Source organism: Ciconia boyciana, chromosome 1, assembly GCF_034638445.1.
Source record: "Ciconia boyciana chromosome 1, ASM3463844v1, whole genome shotgun sequence".
Lineage (NCBI taxonomy): Eukaryota > Metazoa > Chordata > Aves > Ciconiiformes > Ciconiidae > Ciconia > Ciconia boyciana.
Genome location: NC_132934.1, coordinates 25956998 through 25969798, shown reverse-complemented (window position 1 = coordinate 25969798; position 12801 = coordinate 25956998). Strand labels below are relative to the sequence as shown.

At 36.1% G+C, this 12801-nt stretch overlaps 1 protein-coding gene across 8 annotated transcripts in view; it reads right to left on the bottom strand.

Annotated features, from left to right (window-relative positions):
* CADPS2 (calcium dependent secretion activator 2) overlaps nt 1-12801 on the bottom strand; it is a 318768-nt gene that overhangs the window by 32234 nt on the left and 273733 nt on the right. For 6 of the 8 annotated variants that reach the window (XM_072870362.1, XM_072870837.1, XM_072870608.1 and 3 more), the window contains 3 exons: nt 10243-10390; nt 3559-3633; nt 13-96 (listed from right to left, as the gene is read on the bottom strand). In XM_072870362.1, coding sequence (XP_072726463.1) covers nt 13-96; nt 3559-3633; nt 10243-10390 — 307 coding nt within the window. Of the gene's footprint in view, nt 1-12; nt 97-3558; nt 3634-9213; nt 9229-10242; nt 10391-12801 lie in introns of all 8 variants that reach the window. The other 2 variants (XM_072870283.1, XM_072870525.1) reach the window with 1 other exon arrangement.

Genomic DNA, 12801 nt, shown 5'->3' with positions numbered 1-12801 from the left:
TCAAACACTCACAGTGAATGAAACTAATGATGAGAAGAAAGTGCCTTCATCATATCTTGACAATTTAGACAGCACACCTTCTAACACCGAAACAACCTGGAGGAAAAGCGCAGAGAAAAATCTAAATACACAATATGAAAAGTAAGTATTTTGTATGACAATGTGAGTTTTTCTACCTCAGATTTTTATTGTTCATCAGGGCAATGCAAACCGTAAATTTGATCCCTTTCTCCATTTCACAAAGTGCTGAGATCAAGGACAACATTCTTTTCTCAGCTTCACCTACCAATCGAACTGATGGAAATCATTGTTGAACCACTGCAGAAATAGAAACCCAATGCAAAAAATTCTCCTGATGTGGGCCTGCTACCCAACACTCCTTTGCTGCCTCTAGAACGTGTGGTTAAATATAGGAGTGTGTGTACCCAGCATGTGTTTTGGGTAGAAAACACACATTATTTTCTAAGACCACAGTTTCTAAGATCACAGCTTCAAAGATGGTGGAGCACAATTGTTAAAGGTGGTGATCTTGATATCATGTTCCTCTTATCTTTGGTATTGAATAGAAACCCAGCTCTGATTTCACCCATCAGTGTAATAGCACTAGAGTTTTTGGTCAGCTCATCTTCAGCAATGGTATGTGCTGTTGAACTGCTACTACATGGCCAAGAAGGGGAAAGAAAATGTAGGACCCAAATCTCTGGTATGGTGTGGTTCCTCTCCCCCATACTTTCACCTGCGATTCTCTGAGTAGTGTGACTCCTCAGCAAGTGGCATGAATAGGTGTTTTTGCTAAAATTTATTTCTGACAAAAAAAAATCTTATTAATTGCATTAATTATAGCCTTAATGTTTAAACTCCCCCAAATTAGCCTTAAAGCAAACAAATCCCCTTCTCATGTTCCTGAGATGTTACGTTGCTCAAGTAATTCATGGTGTATAACATATCTGTCAGCCGTTGTATTCGTGCGCATTTATTTTACACATATGAATTGCTTTCCAGTTAATATAAAGATTGTTTTAAAAGTCATCCCTTGCTCCCAACACAGTCATTCCCACAACCATGAGTATCATTTTATGAGTGTGAGGACAGAACAAAATTCCATCTGGCATGCTGTTAATGGGCACTGTAACAGTGTCACAACAGTGTCACCTCCAGAGGAACTGAGATCATCACTTGACAATAAGACCTGCTCTTAACAGTTCAAGGAGCAGGAGCAAGTGCAAACTTACATTTGTCATTTATCAATCTAACCTGTCATATTTACAGTGATTAATTAAGACACCAGTACGTAGGTGCCGATAAAGGAATAAACCCACATCATGAGAGAGAGTAGCAGTTGTTTCTGCACCCCATGCACAGTATAATTACAGTCCCTTTATCAGCTTTCTGCTTTGCCGTTGCATGCCTGTGAGAAGCTGCCATTCATACTTTAACTCATTTTGTCTGACTGGCAAGGATTCTTTCTGCAGAAGGGTGTTCAATCTTATTGTGCAAAGATCCGCTATGGAAGGGGCTGATCTCACAAACAACATGGTGTCCACAGTGCCAACAAATTGTTCCAATACAAGTGGGACACAAAAGAACAGAGAGCAAAACATTGCAGTGTCAAGGATGTCCATTTAAACAAAAGGCTTAGTTATGAAGGTGGAAACTTGTTTTCTGAGATCTCAGTGTACAGACATGTGAAGCTCTAAGAGCATTTCTGCGTATACCTCACATTCTCTGAACTGGTTACCCTGAGACACACTGTGCTTTGTTTCACTGTTTTGTGCTATTCCTGTGATTTGTTAAATGCTTTAGATTGGGAAGTCTTGCATACAAAATGCATAGGATAGTCTTTACCAAGTAAAGTCTCACTGAAGTGAAAGCACTCTTTGCATTTTCATAGATGACTTGCAGCTAAAAGCAATTATTGAAACACATATTCCACTAGAACACAAAGCAAATAATACAGAGGCAAAGGCTAGAAAATAATGAAAATATATTGGATGAAAAAAATGGATACTATGCACATTGATGTGCATTTTTCCTGGCCAAAACCAAGAGTGAAACATCAGCCTTCCTCTGGACCCTCAGATGCTTTCTGCCTTGAAACAGAAGCAATCAGGATGTCACTGGCATTTCACATCTCAAGTGAGGAGAGACTGGTTAAGCTTCTAATGATCAGCCAGTGACACAGAATATTTGCTTCCTGTTCTGAGATTTCAACCTCTGGTAACAGTGGTAACTAGTAATGCAAATCCCTCTATATTGATGGCAGTTGTCTCTAGAATTTCTTGTACATACATTCAGGAGGAATACGACTATTTTCTTCCTTCTTCTATAATCTCAGATATTAAAAAAATTAATGAAAAGGTTTAACTTTTAATAGCATGATTTGCTCTGATTAAATCCCCCTTTCTTCCTCTTCCTCTTCAATAACACTAAACCCATAAACTAACAGGTCAGTTCAGAGTGATGACAGGCAGCATGTAAAACTCAAAACTGTTAAGTTGAACCATTTGTTGTTACGTTTACATCAACATTTCACTTTAGAGAAAAAATGTGTGTGGTTTTTACACATTTATCAGTAAAAGTGGACACATTTTGCTTAAACTTCTACAACGATTCTACAAAAACCTTCCTCTTCAACTCCTGTGCAAGCATGGTGGGTGTCAATCCGAAAGGGGATTCCTGCTCCCCCCACCCCGTGCCAGCAAGCTGTAACAAGTGAAAATGAAGGCGTGATGAAAATAGGACCGCAGTGTTATTTTCTTCCCACTAACTCAAATTGTAAATGTACAGCTTGTTTCTTCTACTTTGAAAATCAGGTATTTCTGGGTAGTTTGCAATGTGTAGATAACAAAATGTCTTATAAAATCTTTCTGTTATGTCATTATTTGCTGAGTCCTTCAAACTATTAGGGACTGAAAGCTTTTCTTTTATATCAAGCACTTAAGACTTTTGCTGGAGTAGACATGTTACAGTAACATAAGACCGTGTTTAAGTTTTCTTCACTTGTTCTCCAAGTACCTATATCATGTCAAAACATATTTTCTTTTTAAATATAAAAAAACTACAAAGTCAATTTCAAGAAATAGCAACTTATATTTTTAAATTAAATGGTTTGCGGAGCAAAATCTCATTAAAAAGTTATACTGATACTCTGGATGTTGTCCATCTTTTTGTCCAAACAAAATTTAAATACTACTTAGTGATAGGAAGAAAGTTTTCATGTGAAAAATTAAACAAAAAATAAAACATGCTATTACTTAAGATAATATTGACATAATCAAGTCCTATCAGTTCTATTAGCTGCTAGCAGTTCTATAACAGAGACACAGAAGAGGAACTTATCCAGTCAGCAAGTTGCACAGAAATTGTTTACCTAGTGGGTTATTAAATTTAGTTTTGTAAATTCAATATTATTTGGATGACTATTATTTAGAAATCATGTTGCTGCCCCCCCCTCCATTGTTTACAGAAAAACTGTGATATTTAAAGACATTTCAGAAGTTCAATAATTAGAGATGTATTTTTCTGCTTTATTATAAATTAAAATCTAAATTGTTTTACCTTTGAAACAAGAAGTGAAATAATTTCTTTAACAGTTTCTTCAATCAAGTCATCTATTTTTGAATGGTATTGTTGCTGTATTTGAAAAGATAAAGAAGCATTAGCATGTATATGAACACACACTTTTGTCATAAGTCATAAATGGTACAAAGCTGATAACCCTGCCAGATCAGATTTACTTAAAATTATCATTTTGAACATCAGAAGAACAAACACTTGAAAACGATCCACCCAGTCAACACTTTCTTACATTCTGTGTTGAAAATTTTCCCATGTACACTGTTGAGTTAAGCAGCTAATGGGGTTATTATTTAGATGAATTGAGTTCTTATTCTTATTCAGGCGAAGGAATGTGAAGGATACTTTTTGTCTTCTCCTATATAATTAAGGTGGCCATGTATTTTTTTTCTAAAGGGTTGGTTTAGCTGGAGAAGCAAAAAGACTAGAATAAGATTTAATTAATACAGCATTTCATGTCTGACAACTCTCATTCATAAGTTATTTTAAATGTCCTCTAGAAATAAAATGAGCTCCAATTGTTCATCCTAAAAGAGCCTTTCTGTTAGCACAGTGAGCTGCCGTTTATACAAATCTTACAATATGCTCAAGCAAGGGCAAAATTAAAATTTCATCAACAAAGCAGAATAGATGGTAACAAATTAATAGGCCATAAAAGGCGTAATAAAGCAGACTTCATTCTCCATAGCCTTTTTCTTTTGCTTTTTCATAAAGAAGATGCCTTTAAGTAAATGCTTTTAAAATAAATCTGAAAGACTTTTTAGATAATACTACAGAGTTCCCTCCTGAAATTAACAGGAACTAGGGATCCCATTCTGTCAAGGAGGCACATCAATTTAAACAGTAATTCTTCCTTTAGAAACATTTATCTGACAGCAAAGATTGTCCCCAATAGCCACTTCACAGAAAATGTGACTTGTAAAGACTAACCCTATCTTCATAGTTCAAGGCTACTTGGAACAGCTAACAGCATAATGCTCGGAGTAAAAGTACTGAGGTCAGTATAAACATTAGCCTAACTTAGCAGCTGCCAGCTGAATAGTTTTCAGAGTTGTAAGTTTTTAAAGGCTGTTTTTCATCTGTCTCAGAGTTACCATACAACCCAAAACATTAAATCTGATCTGCTTAATATATTTAGGAATGATTTTCTAAACAGTGCACCTACCGAACTTGCATTTAAATTAAGAGAGAATAAAACTATGAGATGTGTTTGCCCACACATATATATCTGTTCCAGGTACCAACACCAAGTGTGTAAATTTTCGGTTTTCTTTTAAAGTTTAAAAACACTTGGAAAATGGGAATACACGTCTCAGACAAACATCAGGAGACATCTCAGAAGAGTGAAATAATGTATTAGAAATACGTCAAAGAACTTTCCATAGTTCCAGATATATTTTATTCTAATCATATTAATGTCTTGACCAATATAATATTCTCTTGATCTGCTAAGGATTTAAATCACCCCAAACTGTCTGCCCTCTGTTGCTTACACTTGGTTTCTTACTCTCTGAAAACAATAAATAATTACATTCCCATAGATGCATGTCAAAACTATACATATTCCTATGATCACAGTTGTCCTTCCCATAAAGTGTCTGCAACTTTACCTCCACATTAAATCAATGGATCTATGTATAGTTCCTATATTTTTTTCTTTTTTCTTTTTTTTTTTTTATCACCACAATGCAAATCCAATTTTGTAGGAATGGAATATAATCAGTAAGTAACTTCACTGTGTGAAAAACAAGTATTAAATCAAATTATTCAAAAATCACAACAAGCTTCCAAAATAATGACATTTATCTAAAATAATTTTTTTTAAACTTGAATTTAATTTCTTTTTTTTCAAGATGTATTTTGTAACCTATGAGACCATACTTTTTTTTAACCCACTCCTCCCCAGTGCCAACTTCCACCAAAACAGCCACCCCCGAGAAAACAAAACTTCAGATCCTTGTGAAAGAGTATTTGACTCTAGGAGACAGGCTTTAGGAAGATGGCAAATATTGTGGAATTAATGATAAAATCGTATGAGCTGACAAGGTTGTATGCAGAACCCTGAAATCAGCACTTGTAGGACTCCAGCTTTTCTACTTCTGCCAAGCTTGCTTGGTGAGAGCAGACAAATCCTCACTCCTTTTCCAAACACGGTTATGGCTAGTTGTGCCTTTACATTCCTCTGCTGGCTGAGGTGATCACAGTCCACATGGAGTCTGAATCTAGACAAGTCACCTCCCACAGCTAAATTATTTGAATACACATTGTGGAGTCTTTCAGCATCATCCCAAAGCCCCTGAAGAGGGCTCTGCCTTTCCAGCTGCCCTAGAGTAACTCCCAGTAAAATATGAAACACAGCTGCAGCTGTAGGAGCTACATGGGAGAAAACTATGCTTAGTGGCAAAGTGTGTCAGGAGATGTAACCAAACAGGACTGTCTTTTGAGGACAATCTGGCTGGTCTTCCAAACATGGCCCTCTGCTCCTGCTAGCATTTGGAAGGAGACAAAGTATTTTAGTGCCTTTTGACACTTGTGCTTTTGGGGAACAGAGGAGTTTGTTCCTAAATCCTGTGGTGAGGTGAGAACTGTAACTTGCTCAATTCTACAATATATTCAATTTTCTTGTCTATTCTACCTCACTGTGACCCAATATTGGAGGTGGCTTTTTTCTGGGCTACTTGGGTATTTTGGTTTTAACTACCTGGGTATTTTGGTTTTGGTTTTGTTTAAAAGATTTTCAAGCTAGCGTTCCTCTATTTGTTTTAAGGTTGAATGGCTGTGAAAATAAATTGCACATGATCATCTTAATGGAAACTGCTACTGCCAACATGTAACATTACAATATTACATACATGTTAAATTGTCCCTGCACTTTCACTATCAAATCGGCTATAATCCTCTACTACTTATGCAGTTAAATGAGTCTCCTCCTTGAATTGTATGAACCAAAATAGCTTCAGAAACAACGTTCATCAAATTAAAGCCCACTTTCCCCTAAATTTTTCCACAGATATACATAGCACTGGCTGTGGCACATTCCACTGAAATGGCACATCACTCATTTTTCCCCAGATTGAAAAATATGCCTCTCTTCTTTTATAAGCATGATAGGGTACTGGGAGGCTGGAATTCTGAAACAGCTCCAATAGCTTCTATATATGCTCCGCTACGAAGCACTCAACAGTATAGACCAATGGCATTTACTCAGTTCATGCTACCCAGTTACACAAAACAACAAATAAGCTGTGACTCAGATCTAAGGTCCTGCTTGGATCTAATGATTTGTCAACCTAAGTGGCCCTAGGAATATTTTCTATTTGATTCTTGCCTCCAGCAATATTTCCTGTGTATTCTTACATATCATACTCAAAAAGGTGAATATTGCCAGAAAACTGCAGCATCTAGATCATAAAGTTATAAGTTAATAGGTTTTAAACTATTTATCACAAATAACAAAGGCAAAAAAATCTCTGGATTGAATGTTGTGTGACAGAAAAGGTTTCCCTTACTGTTGATATTCATTTGACTTGGGATCCATGGACTGTAAAGGAGTAGCACGTGTTGGCTTCTGGTTCAGGAAAGAAGGAAGTGGGATACTGCTCACCATACAACTGCCCAAGATTACAGTCACTGAAACTAAGAAGCTGAGCAGGCAACTGTTTGAGAAATAGCAGCAACTGGCATGTTACTTAGCTGTCTTGCTGTACCCTTCCCCTGTACTCCATGAATTGCCATTCTGGTTGTCCATGAAGCAGGCTGCAGGCACAGTTAGTCTGAGATAAGGCGATTCTCCCCTGGATCTGCTTCTCAAACCCTCCTAAGGCAACTGCCAACCAATGCTGAAGGCATCCAGCCAGCTGAGCTCTCTTTAAATACAATGTAATGATCATCTGTATAGCCAAATTATGCTGTGCTTCTCTTAGGCTTTAAGATGATAACCAGAAGGCAAGGAGGGGAGCCCTCCTGAATGGCAGACTTAGCCACTCTGTGAGAGTGGACTTAACTGGAAGACAATTGGAAGAATGGTGGGCAGTCCATGAAGTAATGTAGGAAAACCAGGGGACTCAATCAAATTTAAACTCTAAACTCAAGGTGCTGATTGCTAACCATGACCAGACAACATGATCTACCTGACAACACAGGGTGAAAACTTCTGCATCTGACTCTACTTGAACAAGATATACAACTGCTCCATATAGGGAATGAAAAGAGCATGCTGTATTCAAGGAAATGTTTGAGTCTAAACATCTAATTAAATAACACCTTCCATCACTTGCAGAATAAGTTCTAGAAACTGTCAGATAGATATTCAGTGCTGAATTTTAGGTGAATGAACAGCCCTTTTAAAAAATTTTAACTCAGGAGTCCTTATGGAATGCTTTTCTTGACTGGCATAAAGGACCATGTTTGAGACTAAGATGAAGATGAAAGAGGACAAGGGAAAGAAAAGTAATACGGAAAATGTTTCAAGACCAAGTGGCTAAGTAGGAGTAATTGGAAATGCCAGAGCTTCTATAGAGGAGTCAGAGATGCAACTGTTTATGAGGTGCTCTCCTGCCTGCTTTGACAGATGGGCAGATTCCAGAAGTATCTCACCCAACAAATCTTGAAGCATTTCAAACAACTATGATACCAGCTACAAGCAACTGAAAAGCCAATTTTTTCTTAATCTTCCAAAAAAGCCTTGGGAATGGAAGAAACTGATAGACAATAATTCAAAGTTTATGAGAAAGAAGGAAGTTTCCGCATTATTTGATAATTTCTGATACGTGAAGAATTTGAGATTCCTTTGGTTTGTTAGATGAAATGGCATCAAGATTAATCTGGGGACTTTGAAAGAAGTATGTATTTCATCACAGGTATGCTAAATTATCAAACTCTTGCACTGAGAAGAACTACTGGAAGCATTTGGGGTCATGGTCAGACCTACTAGGGAACAAGGGTTGTATTTCTGTTTCGGTGTTGTGATGAGTATATGATGGGGCTTGAAAATCTAAAGAATGGGAAGATTTCAGAAGATGATCTGGTGAGGGTCTACAGTCCAAAACGTAACTGCAAATGCTGAACTTTGGCTCTGAGGGGACTGGCTGACGATGCAGGAGGCATTGTCCAGAGCAAGTGAGAGGAATGGCATGGCTGTGGAGAATGAGGCTATACCATCTGTCTGCAGGTCTTCATGGAGGTACTGGTATTGTCTGTCCCCAAAGAAGGGTGTGCATGTGTGTATTTGCAGGCTACTGCTTGGACAGCAAGTAAAAGATGAAATGGAAGCATCAGCCTGAGACAAAAAGTTGCTAGTTGTGGTTTACTTCTGATGAGCCTGAAACAAGTTGTTTGCTGCTCTTTTGCTTCACTGAGAGCTGAAAGAGTCCAAAACTTTGTGACCCAGTAACACAGGACACTTGGTCTGAAAAGCAGAAGAGTGAAGAATTTATCTGGAACCACCTTAAGAGGATGAAAAAGGAAAGAAGAACTGAGAAGCTGATGATCAGTCTGTAGCAAGGTCAGGCTGTAAAGGAATTCTGAGGGCTAGGCTAACAAATTAACAAGAAAAGCAATATTATAATTTAAAATAAAAAGTGGCTGTTAATAACCAAAGAAAAAATGTAGGTTAAAAAACAATGGAAAAACACTTACCCATTGACTAGCAAACTGGTTCATGTCATGGAAAACCAAAAGGAAAAATAAAGATGACAGGGTAGAACAGGAAAATGATGAATGTCTCATTGAATTGGGGGAAAAAAAAAGACAATTACATTGAATACGCCAACTTAAAAAAGAGGAGTCAATAAAATGAAGAGCACAGTACAGAAATACAAAAAACAACAGAAACAGTATGACCAAACAATGTAAACATGAAACCACCCAAAGCAGACGTACTTTTTTGTTGCCAAATTCTGACAAATGTTTTTACCCTCTCTCCAAAACCAAATCAAACAAAATTAAATTGCTAATGCATGGGCACAGCAAGAACAGTTTTAATTTTATGCTGGTAATCTCACCAGTCTACGTAGTATGCCCTTTTCACTTCACAGATTATTCCTGCTGAGAGTGACAACGTGGGAAGAACAGTAGTCGGTGAAGTCTAAATATCCTTCAAAAGCAAATCAGCACTCCATTGTGGAGTATCTACAGTCCTGGCAGCAGACTACTGCCAAAACAGTCCCTCTCCTTGGAGACTAAATAAAAAATCCCATTAAATTATCTGATTATTTCTTTCCTCTATTTTCAGCATGTATACAGGCATGAATGCTGGGTATATGAGCCATTTAAAAACAAACCTTACTTGTTTAAAACCTGGCTGCAAAGGACAATGTTTTGGCTCTATTTTACTATTACAAAAGAGTCCTGAAGTGGACTGTTTCTCTGCTACAACCCAAGAGAAATTCCTGGAGGGGCTGTGAGTCAAGAAATCCTCTGAATGTTCAACAGACTCACAGGTCAAAGCAAATAAATTACAGAAGCACTCCGTGTCTTCTCTGGTGGAAGATGAGGGGTTGTGTCTTGCATGATGCTTCTAGGGAGCAGTCTACGCATGCTTCTGTACAAACAGAGCTATGTGACACGTTTCAGCTAGTTTGAAATTAATCTACTAAGGACTGTCTGCAGTGTGAGATGTTTCAGATTAACCAAACGTAGGAACTAAACATACAAAATTCCACTTACCTCTTGCCCTCCATCCAGTATGCAGAGTTTAGCCGTCTGTTTTTTGGCATCAACTAACACATTAAACATTGTACACAGAGAAGAAGGGATACGCAAGTCTGTTGATTTGTTTGTCTTTTGCAGCTTGAGTTCAAATGCAATTCTTGTTCTGTTTATTAAAACATAATTCATAATATGAGTCTCTGATAATTCTGAACAACCTGTGTACAAATGTATAAACCTTACTAAACATGTTGGCTTAATGTACATGCACGTGAGAACATCTTAGAAATAAAATTCTGTAAGTGCAGAGTATATACCCATTCAATAAACAATTGCACTGATGGTAATCTGAAGGTTCTGCACTACTTCAGCTAATTCAGTTGAATAATAAAAGTATTATCTTCTTGCCTACTAGATAAATATATGCTTCCTTGTATGATGACTAAGAACAATTTAAAGCAATGAAAATACCCCACATTTTCCAGCACTTCTATGTTAAAATACAGTTTATCATACCAAATACTTGCTTCTAAGAAATATAATTAAAAAATCCCCTTCTGGCTTTAACAGAAAAAAGAATTTTATTGAAGGAGTTTATTATTAAGCAATTATTAATATTTATATTGAAAAGTAAGATGTATCAGGAGGTACATAATATAAAAAAACTTTTCTTCTCACACCAGTGTAAATAAGGAGCAATGTCACTGAAATAAATTATAATAGTTCAGTATACATAAATATAAAAGTAATGTTTTATTTCCACCCTTATTTTTAAATGTGGGTACCAGAAACTGACACAATATTGTAACAAGACGGGAACAGAAGCATCCTATTTCCCTTTGAAAAAGTCTTATGGATCATATTAGTATCACAATAAGAGTTGTAATAGAATAGTTCCATCATTCTTTTCAGACTTGCTGCTGTCTAATACAATTCATCCTATGGATATAATTTACTTTCTTTGTTACCTGACTTACAGTATCTGACCACACTAAAACATACTTAGTGTATTAACACTAGTATGTTATGTATTAACTCTAAAATATTAATACATTTTATGTATTGACACGAGGGTCATTCTGTAATATTAATGAAACCTTCATTTATTGCCACCAGAACCTTCTTATTCTCTACAAAAGCAAGCTGCAAAGATGTCAGGATTGGTATCACAGACCAAAACCTGAGACATAAGGAATTCTTTTTGTAATGCCTCTGTGTTAATAATTCTGTTCTCAGCTGCTGGTTGTGATCCTGGCAGTGAGTCATTTTTAACCTATTTTGTGTGTGCCATTAAAATCCACACAGTCAAATCCATATGGTGCAAAGTTTTAGATAATGACAACAAGTGGCATTAGATTTATTGCCTAGGAGAAATCCAAGTATTTATATTAACTCAATTGCCCTTCCCACATTAATATGTAATCATCTTTAAAAAAGACATGACGAATTTGAGAAGATTCATTTTTCAATACATTATTTTAACTAGTACTAATTATATACATCTTTGTGTTTTAGTCCTATTGACGAGTCCCAGTGTAAAGATTTTTTTCATTTTTTTCTGGGCTCAAAGTCAATATAATCAATATATTACTGCACCTCAATGCTACTCCTTTTATGGTTTTTAAGACACTGATAATCTTCCAGTCCTTTGAGATTTCACCATTTTTCTAAGATTTGTTAGATATTTGTAGTTGACTGAGCTTCTACAACAAATTCTTTAGAACAGATGGATGTAAACTTACATGACTTCAATTTTAGTAGATATTGTCTCGTATCTTCCTTTGCTACAGAGCTTAAACTTTTATTCCATTCACTATATCATCCCCCTTCAAAAATCAAATTGAAATGTTTGTGAAATGCTTCTGCCTTTTTTACCACGATTTCATCACTGTAGCTCTAGCAATAGGCTCATATACTAAGCCTGAAGTTCTTCTTGTTCCTACTATGTTTAACAGAAAATAGTAAAATACTATGTTATCAGATCTAACCTTACCAGATGTTAAAGGTTCTCTGTTTCTTTAGCCTTCCTTTTCAATGTTGTATATTTTCTGATTGACACTATTAAATTGTTTATAAACTTTCTATATGTTTTCCCCATTCTTCTATTTAATTTTTTAAAAATTAGTATTTTTCTGTGTCAAGAGTAAGCTTTATCTGTATGTGGGATCATGGCTTCTGAAGCACCTAATAGGAGATCCCTGTAAATTTTCTGGACATACAGATATTTCTTCTAAACTCAATGATATGTACTGAAAGCTATGGCAGAGATCTTTTTAGATCACCTATGCTTAATTTAAAATATACCCATAATTATAAAACTTAGTTTCAGTTGGATGACTTACAGATAGCCTTCTTTTGTTTATTGTATAGATGCAGAAATGCTGTATACTCTTTAGTTTGTAATATATTCCTTAGAGGCAGTACTCTAAAATAATGACAAATTAAGTAGTATTACTAACTGAACATAAAGAATAATATAGTAATGGAGAAGGGAAATGTACAAAAAGAAAAAGGATTTCTTCTAGCAGAATTCTGAGATTTGTCAATATTTTCCACAAACTTGGAATAGAAAAGAGA